At 36.4% G+C, this 18,399-nt stretch overlaps 1 protein-coding gene across 18 annotated transcripts in view; it reads right to left on the bottom strand.

Moving 5' to 3' along the window:
- Nucleotides 1-18,399, bottom strand: part of ARHGAP21 (Rho GTPase activating protein 21) — a 139,667-nt gene that overhangs the window by 10,902 nt on the left and 110,366 nt on the right. For 9 of the 18 annotated variants that reach the window (XM_023631980.2, XM_023631982.2, XM_070254871.1 and 6 more), the window contains 11 exons: nt 11,595-11,753; nt 11,350-11,452; nt 9,995-10,031; nt 7,667-7,792; nt 6,282-6,566; nt 3,167-3,231; nt 2,951-3,090; nt 2,187-2,329; nt 1,240-1,395; nt 1,064-1,142; nt 52-125 (listed from right to left, as the gene is read on the bottom strand). In XM_023631980.2, coding sequence (XP_023487748.2) covers nt 52-125; nt 1,064-1,142; nt 1,240-1,395; nt 2,187-2,329; nt 2,951-3,090; nt 3,167-3,231; nt 6,282-6,566; nt 7,667-7,792; nt 9,995-10,031; nt 11,350-11,452; nt 11,595-11,753 — 1,367 coding nt within the window. The remainder of the gene's footprint in view (nt 1-51; nt 126-1,063; nt 1,143-1,239; nt 1,396-2,186; nt 2,330-2,950; nt 3,091-3,166; nt 3,232-6,281; nt 6,567-7,666; nt 7,793-9,994; nt 10,032-11,349; nt 11,453-11,594; nt 11,754-18,399) is intronic. The other 9 variants (XM_023631981.2, XM_070254879.1, XM_070254873.1 and 6 more) reach the window with 1 other exon arrangement.

Here is an 18,399-nt window from a genome sequence, read left to right as displayed (position 1 = left end):
TTAAAATGCTGAATTTTAGTTGTATTTCCAAAAATAGAAAACAATACCTACTAGTCTCTTTAGGGTTTTCAGACGCTCTAGAGGATCTTCTTTGCGGTTGGCTTCAATAAAGTCAGCATATTTCTCTGACAACAGCAAGAACAATACAACAAATTTATCTTCAATTGCCTAGGAGAGTTGTAATCCAGTTTTCCTCTAAGGTTCAATTTTAAGCCACAATAAAAAAAATGCAGAGAAGACCCTAAATAGACTTTGAAATGTAAGTGTCTGAAAGGGCCATAGTTTTTATTGATTCTCCAAACTTTACCTACAAACAGAAGAAAATTCACTAAAATGTGAGTTCTCGGAGGGTATCATCTATATTCATACAGCCTGCCCATTCTTCTCTCCCCTTTACCACGACAACATCTAGTGCAGTGACTTACGTAGCACTCAAATATTTGGTTTGACTGAAAAAATGTTTTTTCTACTAATTTTACCTTGTCATGTCTGCAGACTTTTGACTGAGAACAGTCATAATATATATATATATATATATATATTTTAATTTTATTATTTTTTTTTCCTTTTTCTCCCCAAAGCCTCCCGGTACATAGTTGTATATTCTTCGTTGTGGGTCCTTCTAGTTGTGGCATGTGGGATGCTGCCTCAGCGTGGTTTGATGAGCAGTGCCATATCCGCCCCCGGGATTCGAACCAACGAAACACTGGGCCGCCTGCAGCGGAGCGCACGAACTTAACCACTCGGCCACGGGGCCAGCCCCAGTCATAATATATTTTTAACTTAACCGCAGACATGGAATGAACAGCCTAACATAAATTTTACTGAACCTAACAAATTTGTTATAAACTCTATTTTTCACAGAAACTTATCAGGAGGAAAAAAATATCCAAATGACAGAAAATAATCAAAATTATGCTTAATATATAAATAAGAACTAAACAAGATTTTCTATCTCCTTTAACAAAAATATTTTCTCCTGGTTCAATTTAACACTCTACGGTTTGCCAACAATGTGATTTTAAACTGTTTCCTCTGGTATCTTCCATGGGAGTTGACTTACCATTTGTGAAGAGAGGTTCAGGGAGCTTTCTAAAGAAGGATTTTAATAAACTGCTTATCACATTCAAATCTCGCCATTTCTAGATGTGAAAAATAGAAATACAGTATTTTTGTCATCAATACTACCAAGGAAAAAAACTACAGATCAGTTATTCCAATAGAAATAAACAAACTTACATCATCTTGTATATCAATATCAGCCATTCCTTTGTTGAGTTCTTCTTGCATACTTGAGATGGCTGCATTATTTCCAGGAACTCTATAAATACCTGTGTATTCAAGACCTCTTTCTTCAACTAATTTGCAACATATGTCAACTATTAATGGAATATACTGCAAAACAAGAAATAAACACTTTATTTAATACAGCACAAATGTTTATATTTAGTTAGTAGGTGTACACTGTAGCTACAAGGTCCTTTCTATCCAAAAGGAAAAATATAAATTACCGTTATTTGATATAGAGAAAATAAAGAATATAGACATTACAGACCCGGGAACAGATAAAACCAGTAAGAGATATTTCAGGGAGTGGGAAGAGAACAAATAGGCTGAGACAGAAAGAGAAGGGCTCACAGGGAGCTAACAGTCTAAAGAGGAAACAAGAGCAAGCAAAGAGAATGTGGGAATAGTTCAGCTGAATAAAGGGAAATAAAGCCAAAAAAAGAAGAGGGGGAGAGAAAAACATCAGTGAACTCATGACATGAATCCTAACATGGGTGCTGTAAACACACACAAACACACATGTATGCACATTCACATTTATTACACTTCCTTAATCAGGTCCTTGTTCTCATCCTTCTTTTAAGATGCTAAAAGCAGAACACACATGATTTGAAAATGAATTCTCACTGACCATTTCAGGTACATTTCAAATACATTCCTAATGGTTGAATAATTATTCTATTTCAGAGTCAATACATCAGAAAAAAGCATTATAGATCAAATCACTCAATACACCCTTACAGGTCAGAAAAGCTTAGGGAAACTAAGCTCTGTGATGAAGAGGAAAATGCTCAACAGATGGACAGATACTGTTATCTGAACAGCTGTGTACTCAGGTCCTGCTATGACTATGACTGAATTAACGACTTCAGGAAACCCGGCTGGCTGGTGTCTCCTACCCGATTAGTATGAGCTGGCGGGCAGTCATCCAGTCTGACACCGAACGTTCCAGTGGCGGTAGGCTTTTTTTCAAACGTCTTTCTCATAATACTGGGAATGCCTTTTCTCCAGGTGCCTTTGTCTTTTGGTGGACTGGTATCATCTTTTGATTGTTATTCAAAATAAAATGACATAAGAAAGAAAATGGAAACAAGAGTGTTTAAATCACGACTTTAAAAATCCTTTATCAATATTCATACAAATCAGAGTCCTGTACTATAAATATGTCCAATATTTACCAAAAGGACTGTATTGTATTCTCTTCCTAATATAGCACTCCTTTAACCTTCCATATAATTTAATAGGGATCAATTATGCTACCTCACTCTTTTAGAATCTGTACCATGATTTTCCTTAAAACAGTCAAGAAAACAGAATCATGTGACATCTTCAGAGTGAAATTTTAGCAAAAGAAAACATAATGGTTTTATCTAAAAATGACAGCACCTGGGTCGTCAGTATTAAACAAATTTGCAGCATCTTGTATGCAGATGTCTGTGTTGTATTTCCCTTGACTTTGTCTTTATTACAGGAACTGGCATCCTGGACCCCGCCTTAAAGGGAAAGGCCCCACTAGCCTACACCAGGCCTGTAGTGATCATTGAGCTCACTCAAAAGTGGCAGGTCAGCAGAGATGGTACAGAAAACCCTGAAAATATCTTTAAAATCCCAATTTTAAATCATGTCACCTGTTAAATTCACCCGAGACTGCTAGCATCAGTACCTTTACTGAGCAGTTTCCTTTCCGACTCTTCCTTGGGAGAATGTGGACTCTGAGTCTTTGGCTCTGATTTGGCTCCGAGCAAAGTCTGCCGGATGCTGAGAGTCTGGCGAGGTGTTTTTGGCAACTGTTCTGCTTTGCTGCTGAAAGAAATGAACAGTTCTTAACAATTACATATTTTACGTCCGAATTAACTCGTAGGCATGGTGGGAATCTCACCTCATCAGACTGTTGTATTCTTTTATTCTTCGACTAATTAGATCCCTGTTAGTAACTCCAGTGTCCTACGGGATAAAGAGAAGGCAAAATCAGAAAGCCATCTCTAAACAGAAACAGAGCTCCCTACTTTTGTTCTCTGAGGTTCTCTCCCGCACTGCTCTGTGTATTCAATACACACACTATACTTTACTCTCACGGGGTTGTTTTAGAACCTCTACCCAACATCACACCCCAACCTCGCCATGTGATAAATGTTCCAAGGGCCTCCCGCCTTGCCCAAAGACTTTTCTGTTGATTTTCTGCAGCCCTGCAGTACCCAGAGTAGCAGAGCAAATAGCGAGTGTTCAAACTGACTGAATTCATCTGTCATTTTTAATAAATGACTAAGATGTGGAGAGCCAGTTTTTTCTCTCACTAATACCATAAAGAATGATCAGCATTCCAAAATAATACAGTTGGGTAAAAGATGGAAAAATACTGCCCAAATTTGTCAATGATTAATTTGTAGGAGCAATGAGATGCAGGGTCAGTTAGTATCAGAAATGGCAGTTAGATTAGCAGAAGAGAAAAGCTCAAAACTGGATTTTTTAACCTGAGCAGGTTAAGTTTAATAACATGCTATTTGGTAAACTCAAAGTTGACCATAAGGTGATGATTTTTTTCCTATTGATTCCACTTATACATCGATACATGTCTTCAATTTTTTTTCACTTGTCTCATTTTGATTCTAATAAACAATACATTCTACAAAGAATACAGGCTTGGAGTCAGTCTCAAATTCAAATCGACCGTTCCCACTTACCAGCTGAGAGATGGCACAGTTAAGATCCAGAATAAGATTGCCTGGGTTTGAATCCTGGCCCTGACACTCACCAGCCATGTGACCGTGGGGAAATGACTTACCCCTCTTTGTGGACCTGGTGCCAATTTTTAACCACAAACAAGGTAGGGTGTAAACTATCACAGGGAAAAAAGCACAGGCATTTTTCCTATGGCATACGTTTTCTATAATTTGAATTAGATATAATGGAAATGACTAGATTAGAGAAAATAATTTGCATACCCTTACAGTTAATGTAGGAGTTCTGGCGTGCTGTGAGTAAGGGAAAGAACGCTGTGCTGTTCTTTTTTTTTGTCATAACAATGGGAACAAAAAGTGAGAATAATGTGTAAGAAAAACTGTGTTAATGACATGAAAAAAGGTACTTGAGCAAAAGCTAGACTTAATCATTGCTGAATTTACTCTGTAAATTTTAAAGTTATGTACACTTAAAAAACTACCTTTGCTACTGAAATCCCTGCTGTAAAAATATCTTGATGGTTGTGAGCCAGAAGCTCTTAAGTCCCTAAATATTATTCCTTCTTAAAAAGAAAAACTAGAAAGTGGACAGCCACATGCAAAAGAATGAAAGTAGACCGTTATCTTTCGTCATACACAAAAATTAACTCAAAATGGATTAAAGACTTGAAGGTAAGACATGAAACCATAAAACTCCTATAAGAAAATACAGGCAGTACACTCTTTGACATTGGTCTTAGAAGGATCTTTTCGAATACCATGTCTACTTGGGCAAGGGAAACAAAAGAAAAATTAAACAAATGGGACGTCATCAGACTAAACAGCTTCTGCAAGGCAAAGGAAACCAGGAACAAAACGAAAAAAACAACTTACCAACTGGGAGAAAAATATTTGCAAATCATATATCTGACAAGGGGTTAATCTCCAAAATATATAAAGAACTCATACAACTCAACAACAAGACAAAAAACCTGATCAAAAAATGGGCAGATGATATGCACAGATATTTTTCCAAGAGGCACATGAAAAGATGTTCAATATCACTAATCAGAGAAATGCAAATCAAAACTATAATGAGATATCACCTTACATCTGTTAGAACGGCTATAATAACCAAGACAAAAAAACAACAAATGTTGGAGAGGATGTGGAGAAAACAGAAGCCTCAACACTTCTGGTGGGAATGCAGACTGTTGCAGCCACTATGCAAAACAGTATGGAGATTTCTCAAAAAATTAAAAGTAGAAATACCATACGATCCAGCTATCCCTCTACTGCCTATTTATGCAAAGAACTTCAAATCAACAACTCAAAGAGACTTATGCACCCCTATGCTCATTGCAGCATTATTCACAATAGCCAAGATGTGGAAGCAACCCAAGTACCCACCGACTGATGAGTGGATAAAGAAGATGTGGTGTGTATATGTGTACACACACACACACACACACGCACGCACAATGGAATACGACTCGGCCATAAAAAAGACAAAATTGTCCTACTTGCAACAACGTGGATGGAACTTGAGAGTATTATGTTAAGTGAAATAAGCCAGACAGAGAAAGACAAACTCCATATGATTTCACTCATATGTGGAAGATAAACAAACACACAAGGAGAACAGATTAGTGGTTACTAGAGGAGAAGGGGGTTGGGGGATGGGTATAAGAGGTAAAGGGGCACATATATATGGTGACTGGCAAATAATAATATACAACTGAAATTTCACAGTGTTATAACTTATTATAACCTCAAGAGAATAAAAAAAGAAAAAAGAAAGAAAAAAAGAAAAACTGGCTTATAACATGCTTTCTGATAACACAAGTTTTCTAGAAACCAATTATTGTATTACAGTAGGCTATATTATATTCTTGTGTGCGTAATTCTATTAACAAGAATCATAATATCAGTATCTCTTTGCATTTACATAGTAATTTGTTTTGATAAGCATTTTCACTGTAACTTAAGCGCTACAACAATCCTGTTTTTGAGATAAGGAAACAGACCCGGCATTATTTAGTCATAAAGGTAATGACCAGGACTAGGAACCTAGGTATCCTGCTCTGTGGTTCATTGCTTCTGAGAAGGTATGCAGAATATATGAATAATCTGTTTTTCTAGTTCAGTAATGGTGCTTTTCTAATAAGTGAAAATAATAAAAAATAGGTACACTTGAGTTTTCCTTTGATCAATTATTTTTAAGTAAAAATAGCATATTACAATTTTTTTAAAAACGATCTATCAGATTCTTTCAGTCTTCTTAAGAAAAATGTTATGATGGTATCCGATTTTATCAACAGCATTTTGAACACACACCTCTTCATTTAGGGTGCTACTCTCCTGGATGGTCTTGATCCACGCTAACATGTCATCTCTGTCTTCAGCCTGAAACAGGCATTCACAGTCTGATGTGGTAAGTCGAAACACATTTTTCCTCTTGGTCTCACTGTAAGAGATGTCTATTAAGCAGGCATTAACACTGATGGGTTGTTCTTCTTCAGATGGAGTCATTTGTTCTCTTTTATCTTTGTACAAGTAAAGCGAATGGCCCCGAAGCACAACATACATCTGCTTCCATGGCCGAATACTTCCCCCAACTCGCTGGAAAACACGAAACAGTTCAGAAATACTTAATGCTTGGCTACATCTTAGTGACAGGATAAATACATTCAGCAACACTGTTAACACACATAAATGTATACCACACGCAGCAGGTGTCTGATTTACCTCAACATAATATATTTGTTAGGAGAGAAAGGACAAACATTGTAGAATATAAACCAATTAGGCAATGCATTCATATCCCAACCAAGGGACAGTGGAATTTCAACTTTAATTTGGTTGGGAAAACAAAATACACAAAGTAATTAAGATAAAACAAGTGTAGCGAAATATATAAAAAGTGCTGAGGGAATAGAATATAAGAAAAAAATCAGTCAGAAAAATCTTTTGAGTGAAACTAAGGCTTAAGACAAGTCTTAGATCATGCAACTGACAAACACTGCATAAGGAGATCCCAAAAGAGGATGTACAAGTAATGAATTACGTTAATGAAACTGATCAACTTTATATGGCTATGCAACAATATCCACATCTAAGGTGGGGTTTCTTAAAAATTTTCAACTCCTTTGACAGTATTAAAATTTTCTTATAAATAAGCTGCCGAAATACTGTAGGAAATTTTCTGGTGAAGTTTTTATTGTATTCGAATCTACCTAATGAAGCATATATTGATACTGTAATATTCATTTATATAACTCAATATTTATAAGATAAAGTGAAACAAAGAAATTATAAAGGCAATTCAAAAGGACAAACTGGGAAAAATTAAAAATTTTGAAAAGTATTAACATGGAGAATTACCACTCCTTAAAGGACAACTCTGTGATAATCTATGGCTAATAAACTATTTAATAAGAAAAGCAGAGTTCCTTCTTCAATACTTTGATTTCTTCTCTACATTGCCAAAATATAAAACAATATATGCCATATGTAGTTGATACAGAGGATAAAAATACTATAAAATTAAATAAATGATTAGAATTTTTTAAAAATAATTTTTCCTCTATGTTGAAAAATATTTATAAGTGATTTTTGCCACTCTATTCTGGGTATTTTGCCATTTTATGAATAGAGACTTTATGCTTTATTTTGCAGGACCTGCATTTCATCCACTCACAGTAGCTGAGAAAATGCATTACCTTGCCCTTATCAGTGACAAGTGGTCGGAAGTGGAGCCACCCTTCTTTGGCAGCATCACTGAAAACCTCTGACGAAGAATCTTTTCTAGATCCCGAGTCTTCTGATGACTTTTGGCTGTCTGTGATCTACAGAAAAGCCCAAGAAAACATAGCAAAATGTCAGCTTTTTCCTTTATAAATATTTGCCCACTGAAATTGCTTTGCTGAAAAAAGTCTTTCATTTAATCGTCCAAGCGGAGAGTTATTTTCAAAAAACTCTAACTTTATCAATTACATTAGAAAAACTTCTGGTCTTGTTAAAAAAATGGGAATTGACCACCATCATTTTTTTAGTCGCCTGAGGAATTTTTAATCATTAAAAAAAATAGAAAGGCATAATTTTCCTGCTCTTAAGAGCTCACATTTTAGTAGGAAAAGACAAATAAGAATAAAAAGTTAAAAAACAAGAAAATGATCAGATTGTGATTGTGCCATTCGGAGAATGGAAACTGTGAAACACAATAACGAAAGACTGAGCAGCAGCTATAAATTGGTGGTGCTGAGGAAAGGCCCCTCTGAAGAAAGAATGTTTAAGATGAAATTTGGAGGAAAAATTTTAAAAAGAGCCAACCATTAAAGGTCAGGGGAAAGAAAAGCTCAGGAAGAGGGCCTAGCTAATGAGTATCCATTCATCATAATCATTTTAAATGTTCACTGTTCAATGTGAGTAAGAGAAACAGCTAATTATAGATTGTTTAGGGTCTTTTAGTCCTAGGTAGGAAGTAGGAAGAGAAGCTACTAAGTGATGAATCAGGGGAGTCACGTTATCTGATCACACAGTTCAAAGGTCACTGGAGAATGGATTGCTACCTGGAGAATGGATTCTAAGGGAGCAACCATGAAAAGAGGTGTTACTGGAGGAATCCAGGTGAGCACTGAGTGCAGCTTGGACTAAAGTAGCATCAGCGAAGAAGGGAGGAATAGAAAGATTCAGCGGATGCTTTGGAGGCAGAGTGGACAGCACTTGATATGGGGAAGGGTGAAAAAGAAGATACAAGGCTAGTTCCTAGATTTGGGGCGTGGACAACTGGAAGTGGACTTAGCGAGATGGGGAAACTGAGGAATAAATACAGCTGAGGGTAATCAAGGTCTATTTAGCATGTAAACCTCAAATTACTCATTATGCATCCAAATGAAGACGTCACATAGGCAGCAGTCCACACGAGCCACAGTTCGGGGAAGGCGTCAAGGCCAGCAACGTAAACTCTGGGGGACCTCTGGATGAGATCATCGAGGAAATGAGGGTAGACAGGGAAGAAGGAGCGGTCAGAACCAGCTCTAGACTGTTCAGTATTTTAAATATTAGGCAGAGGCAGAAGTGGAAACCAGCACAGAAGAAAGCGTCTGAGGAAGGGACTGGGAAATTGTGTTGGATACTACCGAAGGGTCAAGCAAACGAAAAAGCGAAGCAACCAGTAGTTTTGGAACGTGAATGTCACTGGTAACCTTGACACGAGCAGTGTCCTCCTGATGTGTGTGGGTTGAGAAAGATGCGATGTGAAACTACAGACAACTTTTTCTCAAGGGGTTTTGCTGTGCAAAGTGAAAGAGAAAACAGGAGCGGTAAATAGAGGGGGATGTGGATTTGAGGGAGGTTTTTTTTTAAGATATAGGATATAGGAGAATGTGCTCACATACGAAGATGAATGAGCCACTGGAAAAAGAGATTTTGCAGAAGAGAGGCGGCTCTTGAGGAAGTAAAAAGTGATGCAATCTAAAGAAGAAACGTGAGTGTCAGTTTTTCTTACGATAATGTAAAAAGTAAAAAGATATTTAAGAGTAAGGAAGGCAGAGAGTGTGCGTATAAATGAAGGTGGCTGATATTTTTGGAGAAGATAAAATAAGGAAATTCCTGTGTAACAGCCTTTAGTTTTTCAATGAAGCGAGAGGGAAGGTAGATGAGAAAGGACAGGGTGGACCAAATGGGGGGAGGGTGAAGGGAAGACATGAAACAACAAATTTGAGGCTAGAAAAGCAAACATACAACAAAATACAGAAGGATTGCTAGGGAGTTAGATTTCTGGCCATATACTGATAAAGTGAGAAAAATCAGCATAATGTGTGTAAAGGACTATATACTCGATGAATATGTTTCAAAATTAGAAAAGAACATTTTATACGTAATATTTTCCAAGTGTACTTGAAACTTCAAGAATTGAAGGTTAATGATATTTAAATACGAAATGTCTAATGGATGAAAGAAATAATTCTCTAAGAAGAGCTCATGTAAACTAAGGTAAATAGAAACATTTATCACTGGCTGGTATTTTTAAAATATTGAATACCAACCTTGATTCCCTTCAGGCTAGACACGTGCTTAAAGGACCTGTTGGAAAAGAAGTGTATAAATATTTGCAATAAGTGCATAAAATATTTTAAAGATGTAACAATTATTTGAGTATTACCACTCTAACATTTCATTAATAGCTGACATTTCATCTTTACCATGTTAAATGTTCACTGTTCAATGCAAGCGAGAAAAACAGCTAGTTTTCTAAGCCCTTCAACTTTTGATTCAATTACAGAAGCTTTCTTAGTTATCTGGTAAATTAAAACTGTTTCTGCCTAAAGTGTGAGATTTTCTTATCCATTTTTTTTTAGATCAAAGAAGAAGCTACTCAGGCTGAACACTGGGCTTTGTGTTATTAGAGAACCAGAGCTGTAATGCTAACGAGGCTGTCAGGGGGGCGTCTCTCCTTCTCAGTTCTTAATGTTAATCAGATATGGAAAAGCACTTCCCAGAAAAAGAAATATAAACATCTCTTAGATATATATGAAACGATGTTCAATTAATAATAAGAAATTTTCAAACTAAAACTACAATAGAATACCATTAGATTTACAGAAAATCAAAAGTTAAGTAACACGCTGTGTTGGTGAGGGGAGTGGCAGAGACTTCTGTACACTGTTGGTGAGAATGTGATTTGCTCTATCCTTTATAGAAAGCAACTGACAGTGGATACTAAAATAAAAAACACACACATCCCTTGGTGTAACAATCCCTTTTCCAACCATACTCACTCACTTATGTGCTAAATGAACTATGTACAAATGTAGTCACTGAAGCATTGTTTGTGGCACTATAAGATTAGATCAATCTAAATGTCTATAATAGGATAAAGAATACTAGTTTATATTATGGTACAACCATTCAATGGAAAATTCAACCATCATGAAAAAGAATGAGGTGGGAATATATGCATTGAATGATCTGTAAGGTCAGCGTGGACAGCATCTATCATTTGTTTATAAAAATAATTAGACTACATACACACACACGTACAAGCAAGTAAACGTGTATATGTGATTTTTATGCATAGAATGACTCTGGAACTACACACAAAAAACCCATAACGTAGTTATGTCTGAGAGCAGAACTGGGTCACTGGAGGCTTAGAGTGGGAGTGATTATTTACTCTATTTATTTTTCATATTATGTTTGTATATTACAGATCTTGAAATATTAATTACAAAATTCAATTGACTGTATTACCAAACAACAATTTTGATTTTATTCTTTACTTGCACTTCTAATGTCACAAAGTTAGAAAGTATAGAAGACATCGTTAAATTCAGTATTTATATGTCAAAATTATGCTGAATACCCACGAACAAATATTTAAAATAACATGCTTGAGACTTACAATTTCGCATCTTCTCTGTAATCATCCAGGCCTTCATCATATGATTTTGATCTTTCTGTCTTTGAGCTGGGCTGGGCATCCAGGCTGGCAGGTCCACCAGATTCTGTAATTCAAACCCAGCATTTAGACATTTGCAAGTGGTTTCTAGATTCTTTTAGTGGTGAAAAGACCACAGCTTGTCACCATATTCTGAATGGAAAACTGAGAAGGAGAGATGGTTTACAAAGCCACTCACTGACACGTACCCTGGTCGTGGGAGAGCTGCCGTCGGATTAAAGGAGCTGACGTCGTGAGGCTGGGAGGAACTGTCGCTATAGAGGGGGCCTGGGGGGCAGAGGCCGAGATGACAGCAGAGGCGGGGATATGGGCAATGTCATGATCAATGCTGGGGCTGGTTGGTTCATCTACAAGGTAAAATGAAGACAAATTCCAGAATGTCAAATGACCTAATTATTATTAATAAGAACAATAATAGAACTAATAATCAGTATTCGTTACTAAAAGAACCAGATAAAGATTTTAACATTTAACCACTAAAGTACCGATAAAGACCTATTTGGTCTGTTAAAAATCTACTTATACAGTTATTACTCTAGTCATTCCAAAGAATTCTGAGAATATGGTCTAAGAAATTAAATAAATTGCTTCTTTACCAACCACTTAATACCTTCACTAACTGACAATCAAAATACCAAAGTTTATAGGTACTCAGAACCTAAGCCTATAAAAGCAGAACAATTATCAGACACCATCCTAAAAGGATTACTTCCCAAATTTGAAATGTGTTACACAGGATCATTTCAGGAAGTTAAGCAAGGGAATTTGGTTGAGGCTTAACTTTCAGAGTATCAATTCCTAAAACCTTTCTCCCCATCACACACAAACACACGAACAAGTGTATCTTCCATTTTTATAGAAAAATAAGAAAGTACAGTCTATTGCTTCCAGAAAGTTACACATTACCAAGGCCACTGCTATAGATGAAATGTGTCTCCCTGAAATTCCTATGTTGAAACCTAATCCCCGATGTGCTGGTTTTTGGAGGTGGGGCTTTGGGGGTAATTAGGTCCTGAGGGTGGAGCCCTCATGCATGGGATTAGCAGAGAGAAGCGCCTTGCCATTTCTGTCATGTGAGGACACAATGTCTATGAACCAGGACTCAGGACCTCATCAGACACCGAATCTGTTGGCGCCTTGACCTTGCAATTTCCAGCCTCCGGAACTGTAAGAAATAAACGTTTGCTGTTTAAGTCACCCAGTCTATGATATTTTTGCTGCAACAGCCCCAATGGACTAAGACAGCCACTGCTAGCTTGTCTGGCACTTTTGTGCAAATCAGAAATAGGTGCCCTCTTCCCCATGTAGATGTAGGCCCTCACCCAGAGGAGAAATCCCCATTTGTCCCCTTGAGCAGCTGCCCTTGTACCTTGTAGAAATATAAATATTTTAGATGTTATGAATTTTAAGCTGCTCAAAAGCCTGTCATTATCTGTCAAGGGCAGAAATGTATATGTGAATGCATATGCATGCATAATAACAACAGCTAACATATTAACACGGCTTACTAGGTACTAACACCATTCTAAATACTTTAAATATCATATTTCACTTAATTCTTATGAAATCCAATAAAGTACTATTTTATAAATGAAGAAACCAAGATCGACAGGTTAAGTAACTTGCGTAAAGTTACCAAGCCACAGGGACAGAATTGAAACCCAGACAGTCTTGACACCGAGTTCTTATTCCACATTATAAATTATATTTCTTTTCCAGTTGGTGAGCCATAGCTCTGTTCAGAATTCTTACTCTTGTAAAAACATCAATAGCTTAAACTTTTAGGCCAAAAGAATGTAATTTAATAGAATGCCAGACCTAGAATCCTTAAAATTAAATGCCCTAAGTCTTAAAAAATCATAATTAACCCTTTAAAGAAGATAGTGTAATGATGGAACAGAGTTTTGATTCGTCGATTCGAAAGGTCAAACTGTTTTAATTTTGACCAAATTCTAAGAATGCTCCATCACTTTAATGATCAGCATTTTAGTCAAGATGACTAATAACGTTACAAAATTATAACGCTTCCATTTTATAGCTACTTCTGACTATCTTAAGCTGATTTTCTATTTTTATAATTTCTTTAAAAGCAGCACCTTATACTTTAGCAATAGAAAACATTTTGAAAATTTCTCTATAAATCAATTTTACTAAGCATATGACAATTTAATATCAATGTTAGTGAGAATGCAATCATTCTTTTCCCAAAAGCAACGAGATACCAGATTTTTAATTAATTCAATAAGGATAAAAATTCAATTTCACTAAAGGTGGTAGTATTCTTTAACACTGTCATTAGGATTTAAATTACCACAAATGAACAAAGTTTTCTCAAATGATACATAGGTATAAGATAGGCTGGTCTTCCGGAGTCTGCTGGTCCACAATCCTGTTATGGATTCATGAGGACTGATACAAATGGGAATATACTGTATATTATGTAGCATTGATAGTACTAACAGTTTACTGATAACATTCACTGAGTGGTTCAGATGATATCTACTGCATAAATCCAGATACAGATATAAAAAGGCATTTTAAAAAACTGAGATGGTGCTCATGTAACACAACGTTTCTCCAAGCGGAGCGACTAGCCCTATGGGAACACGTGGTCATCATGTGTGTCAAACAGTGTTTAGGAGATGCTGTGGCGTAAAGCTCTCAAGAGGATCAATTTCATGCCTTGCAAAGTAATGAAAACGTGTTTATTCATTTGAAATTAAACATCATGGAGTGAAATTCAAAATGTGCATGGATTAAGCATTAAACAAAATTTCAAAGACAACTTTTGATGACTCGGGACTTCCTGAGGTAGGCATTCAATCTCTTTTGACTTACTACATTTAGGAAATTTTTGCATTTAAATAACCTCTGCTTCAAATATATGTGTGCAAACAAGGTGGAAATAGACACCCGCCTGTTCTGGGAAGTAAGAGTGAGTGGAGGAGGTGTGGGTGAGAGACCAGAACATTGTGTTTACACACTTCAGTACTGCGTGCATTCTTCAGAAGAAATATATTCACTACTATGTTAAAAGAGAAAAGGAAAGCTAGATATACTTTTAGAATACACAAAATTACATTACCTCACATGTATGGATTATACTAATAAATTCTTTATTCCCCGTGAAAATACAAAAACTTTTCTATTGTTTTAAAAATATCATTCTCATTATACTGATTAATTGAAATTTTAAAACCCTAATTTTCACATATGCTTTAATTATCATCATTGTGTAGATTATGTAAAAACAAGAATAATTCAGGCGTATCTCATTTTCCAATGTAAGAAAATAGACATTATTTAGGTGTCCAAGGAGAAAACCAGTGTGCCATCAGATTTTCAACTGATTTCTAGAGTTTTAACAATCAAACAAATATTCTGTCAGATGAAAATAACTGATCATCCTTGTCCTGGGCATGCCACATACTACATTAAGACATTAAAATGACACACGTAAGAACATATTTATGAACTATCAGAGCTGCAGACTTGCTATTATCAAGTGGCATAATCATTCATGGTAAAGTGAATTACCTAATCAAAGAAGTGACTTAAGAAATGAGGCTTTAAGTTACTTTATTGACTAGAAGCCCCATAGCTCTTCACAACAAAGAAAAGCTGAAGAAGACTGAAATTTTTTTTTTTTTTTAAAGATTGGCACCTGGGCTAACAACTGTTGCCAATCTTTTTTTTTTTTCTGCTTTATCTCCCCAAACCCCCCCTGTACACAGTTGTACGTCCTTCTAGTTGTGGGATGTAGGACGCCGCCTCAACATGGCCTGATGAGCGGTGCCAAGTCCGCGCCCAGGATCCAAACCCTGGGCTGCCACAGTGGAGCGTGAGAACCTAACCACTCAGCCACGGAGCCAGCCCCATGAAATTTTTATATTAATAAATTCAACTAATCACTGTTTATTAATCTGTAAAAAAATTACAGATTTTTTCAAAAGTTCAAAAATTTGTTCAAAAATTTTGTTTCATTTTTGAAAAAGTGTTTTCCAAAGGTAGATAAAAGCTAATTCTCACAGATAAAATATTTTCCGTAATTCAATTTGGATTTTTTCCAAACGGAGAATACTACAAGTTATGACGTTTAAAATTGATTATTCATATTGGAATAAGAAACTTCTACTACTGTTATTTCTTATCAATTATTATTCTAGAAGAACATCTAAAAGATCCCACAAATCAAGAAAAATGCAGACATATACAAAATCAAGCAAGTATGTTGTGTGTACATTTATGTACAGCTGTTAGTCATTTTGCAGGCAACAAAGCATGAAAAAAGAATGGAAGCCCTAATATACACTGAGAGCTCTTATAAATAAAAGAACCACTCAAATCACAACAGAAAAAGAGCAAAGCACGTGAAAAGACAATTCATGGAAGAAATACAAAAGCCTAATAAAAATGTGAAAAAAACCTTGTGAAAACCTGACTACTAATGAAAGAAAATAAAAGACAGTGATACATAGCTGTTTTTCATCTAATAAACTGGCTAATATTTTCACCCCATGATGTTCTTATCCGATTTGTTCCTCTTCATATTCTATAAGATGACCAACCACAGAGAACGTATGTTGTTTCCCTGCCCATCTCCATCTTTGAGGTTCGGTGGAATTTACTAGAGGGCCTCACTTCCTGTGGATGGGCACAAGATCTAGCCCCAACCCAGCACAGGGCCTTACTACTGAGTCCACAGTGACTGGCCAGGGCTAAGAATATGATCCAGTCAGGACCAATTATGGTACCTCCATCAGATTCGACATATAGCTACTGAGAAAATTATGGTCTTTCTCTTCCCTTCCTTAGGGAACAAGAACTTTAAAAATCAGTAAACTGTGAGTTGCCAGTAGCCATGTTTTCCACCATGTGGAGAAAAAGTATCTGAGAAGGAAGAAAGCAGAACTGAGAAAAAGAAACACAATCTTTGACTCAAATCAAATCACTTGAGTGCCCAGACCCAGCCAAGCACAGAACTAGGTCTGCCCAGGAATTTCTTCATTGTGAGCTGACATTCCTTTCTGGCATGAGCTAATTGGATGTAAGTTTCTATCATCCATAACTAAGAGAATTCTGATCAATACAAAAGTGGAGTAGAATGTGTTTCACAAACAAGCATCGCTCCTCATTAACACCCATTGTCCAGCGTTGCAAGTTAGAGCAGACAGCAAAAAAGGTCCCTTCTCAAATGAGCTGGGTCATGAGGAATTTTTCTCACAGTTCACGTAATCATTCAAAAAGAGCACATCATCAATGTAGCTTATATTTTGCAATTATAGTTGAGAATAATTTTATACAACTCAGTGAAATTATCAGAATTTTTGGCACAGACTGTGGCCTTGATGTAATTTTGCTTTTTATTTCACCTCTGCTAGGAAGGGGTAATCCTACCCCCTCCCCAAATTAAATAATAATTTAAGGAATGTTAACAGTATACTATTCAGGGATGGAATAAGCTATACGTTGCAAGGGGAGGAGTAAATTTGTATAAGTTGGAAGAAATGGTGACTAATATAGAAGTGTATATATAGTTCCAAAACAGCACGATCGTATATATATATATTTTTTTTTTTTTTACTAAAAATATGGATTGAACAAACTGCTTCTGTTCCAAGTCCTATGAGAAGGGACATTCTCTGCAAAGTCCCAAAAAGTCAATCTATACCTCAAGCAAAATACATGTTTAAAAATCTGTGAAATTGTTCCTTGCCCTTAAGGAAAAGGATAAAAAATACTGCTAATGGATTCTTTGTCTCAACAAGAAATTCAAACAGGAGAAATTTCTTTTCTTTTTATTTACCTTCTGAGATATGTACACTCAGTTTAAATCAACGGAGATGAACAGCAGTTAGCTGAGGCTGAATTATCTTGTCAATAGGCCAGCACAAGCTCTTTCTTATGTATTAACAAGCAGCAATTTCTTAATCTTTGGCAATACCACAGTTTTGTTTGGTGTTCAATCTAATTTTACTTAACTCCATTAATACCATTACTGAACATCAGGTTAAAAAGTGTAAGGTTGATAAAAATGGCATGCTTGAGAAACTCCACATACATTCAATTAAAAGGGAATGGTTAGAAAGAATGCTTAAAAAATAAGCCACTAATATATGAACGTGTGTATCCAATCTCTGATCAAGTGACAGACCCCTGTAGACTCACTGAAATGTTTTCGTTAATTACGTAGGGAGCTCTTGAAGCAGGAAGTCTCGTTAACTTTTATGTAGCTGGTAACATGGCGCCATCACCTAGTTCAATTATCCCCAATTTTTATAACAGTTCAACTCATTATCATAATTGGAATTCAGTTTTTTAATTAAGACGAATCTTCTTTTTTTCTTCTTCTTCTTCTTCTCCCCAAAGCCCCCCAGTACATAGTTGTATATTCTAGTTGTAGGTCCTTCTAGCTCTGCTATGTGGGACACCACCTCAGCCTGGCCTGCTGAGTGGTGCTAGGTCCGTGCCCAGGATCCGAACCAGGGAAACCCTGGGCCACTAAAGCGGAGCCCGTGAACTTAAACACCTGGCGAAGGGGCCGGCCCCAAGACCAAGCTTCTTTAATGGTCAGTTCAGTAAACACGCATTTAAACAAACATTTGGCCTTTTGAAAGTCATTTTGATTGATTATTTTAATAACCAAAACTTCAATGCTCTATCTTCCTATTAGATGATTTTTAGAAACGTTAAGAAGGGGGGAGAATTTTGAATCTTTTACTCATACTTGCCATGACCATATGACAGCTGGTGCTGAGATGAAGGGAGTGAGGTTGTAAATCTAAGAGGACTTGTTATGGTAGGGATCTGAAAGGCAGGTGTATGAAGTAAGAGCAGAAGCAGGAATGTGTGTGCCATCACCGTCAATGTGGGGGCTAGTCAGCTCCTCTGCAAGGGAGCATGTGTCAGAGGAACATGGCAAGTGCTCTAATTTTACAAAGGGCAAGGGGAAGTGTTACTCTTAGATTTGCCACAGATAATGGGTTACAATTA

Source organism: Equus caballus, chromosome 29, assembly GCF_041296265.1.
Source record: "Equus caballus isolate H_3958 breed thoroughbred chromosome 29, TB-T2T, whole genome shotgun sequence".
NCBI lineage: Eukaryota > Metazoa > Chordata > Mammalia > Perissodactyla > Equidae > Equus > Equus caballus.
This window is presented reverse-complemented; position numbering and strand designations above follow the sequence as displayed.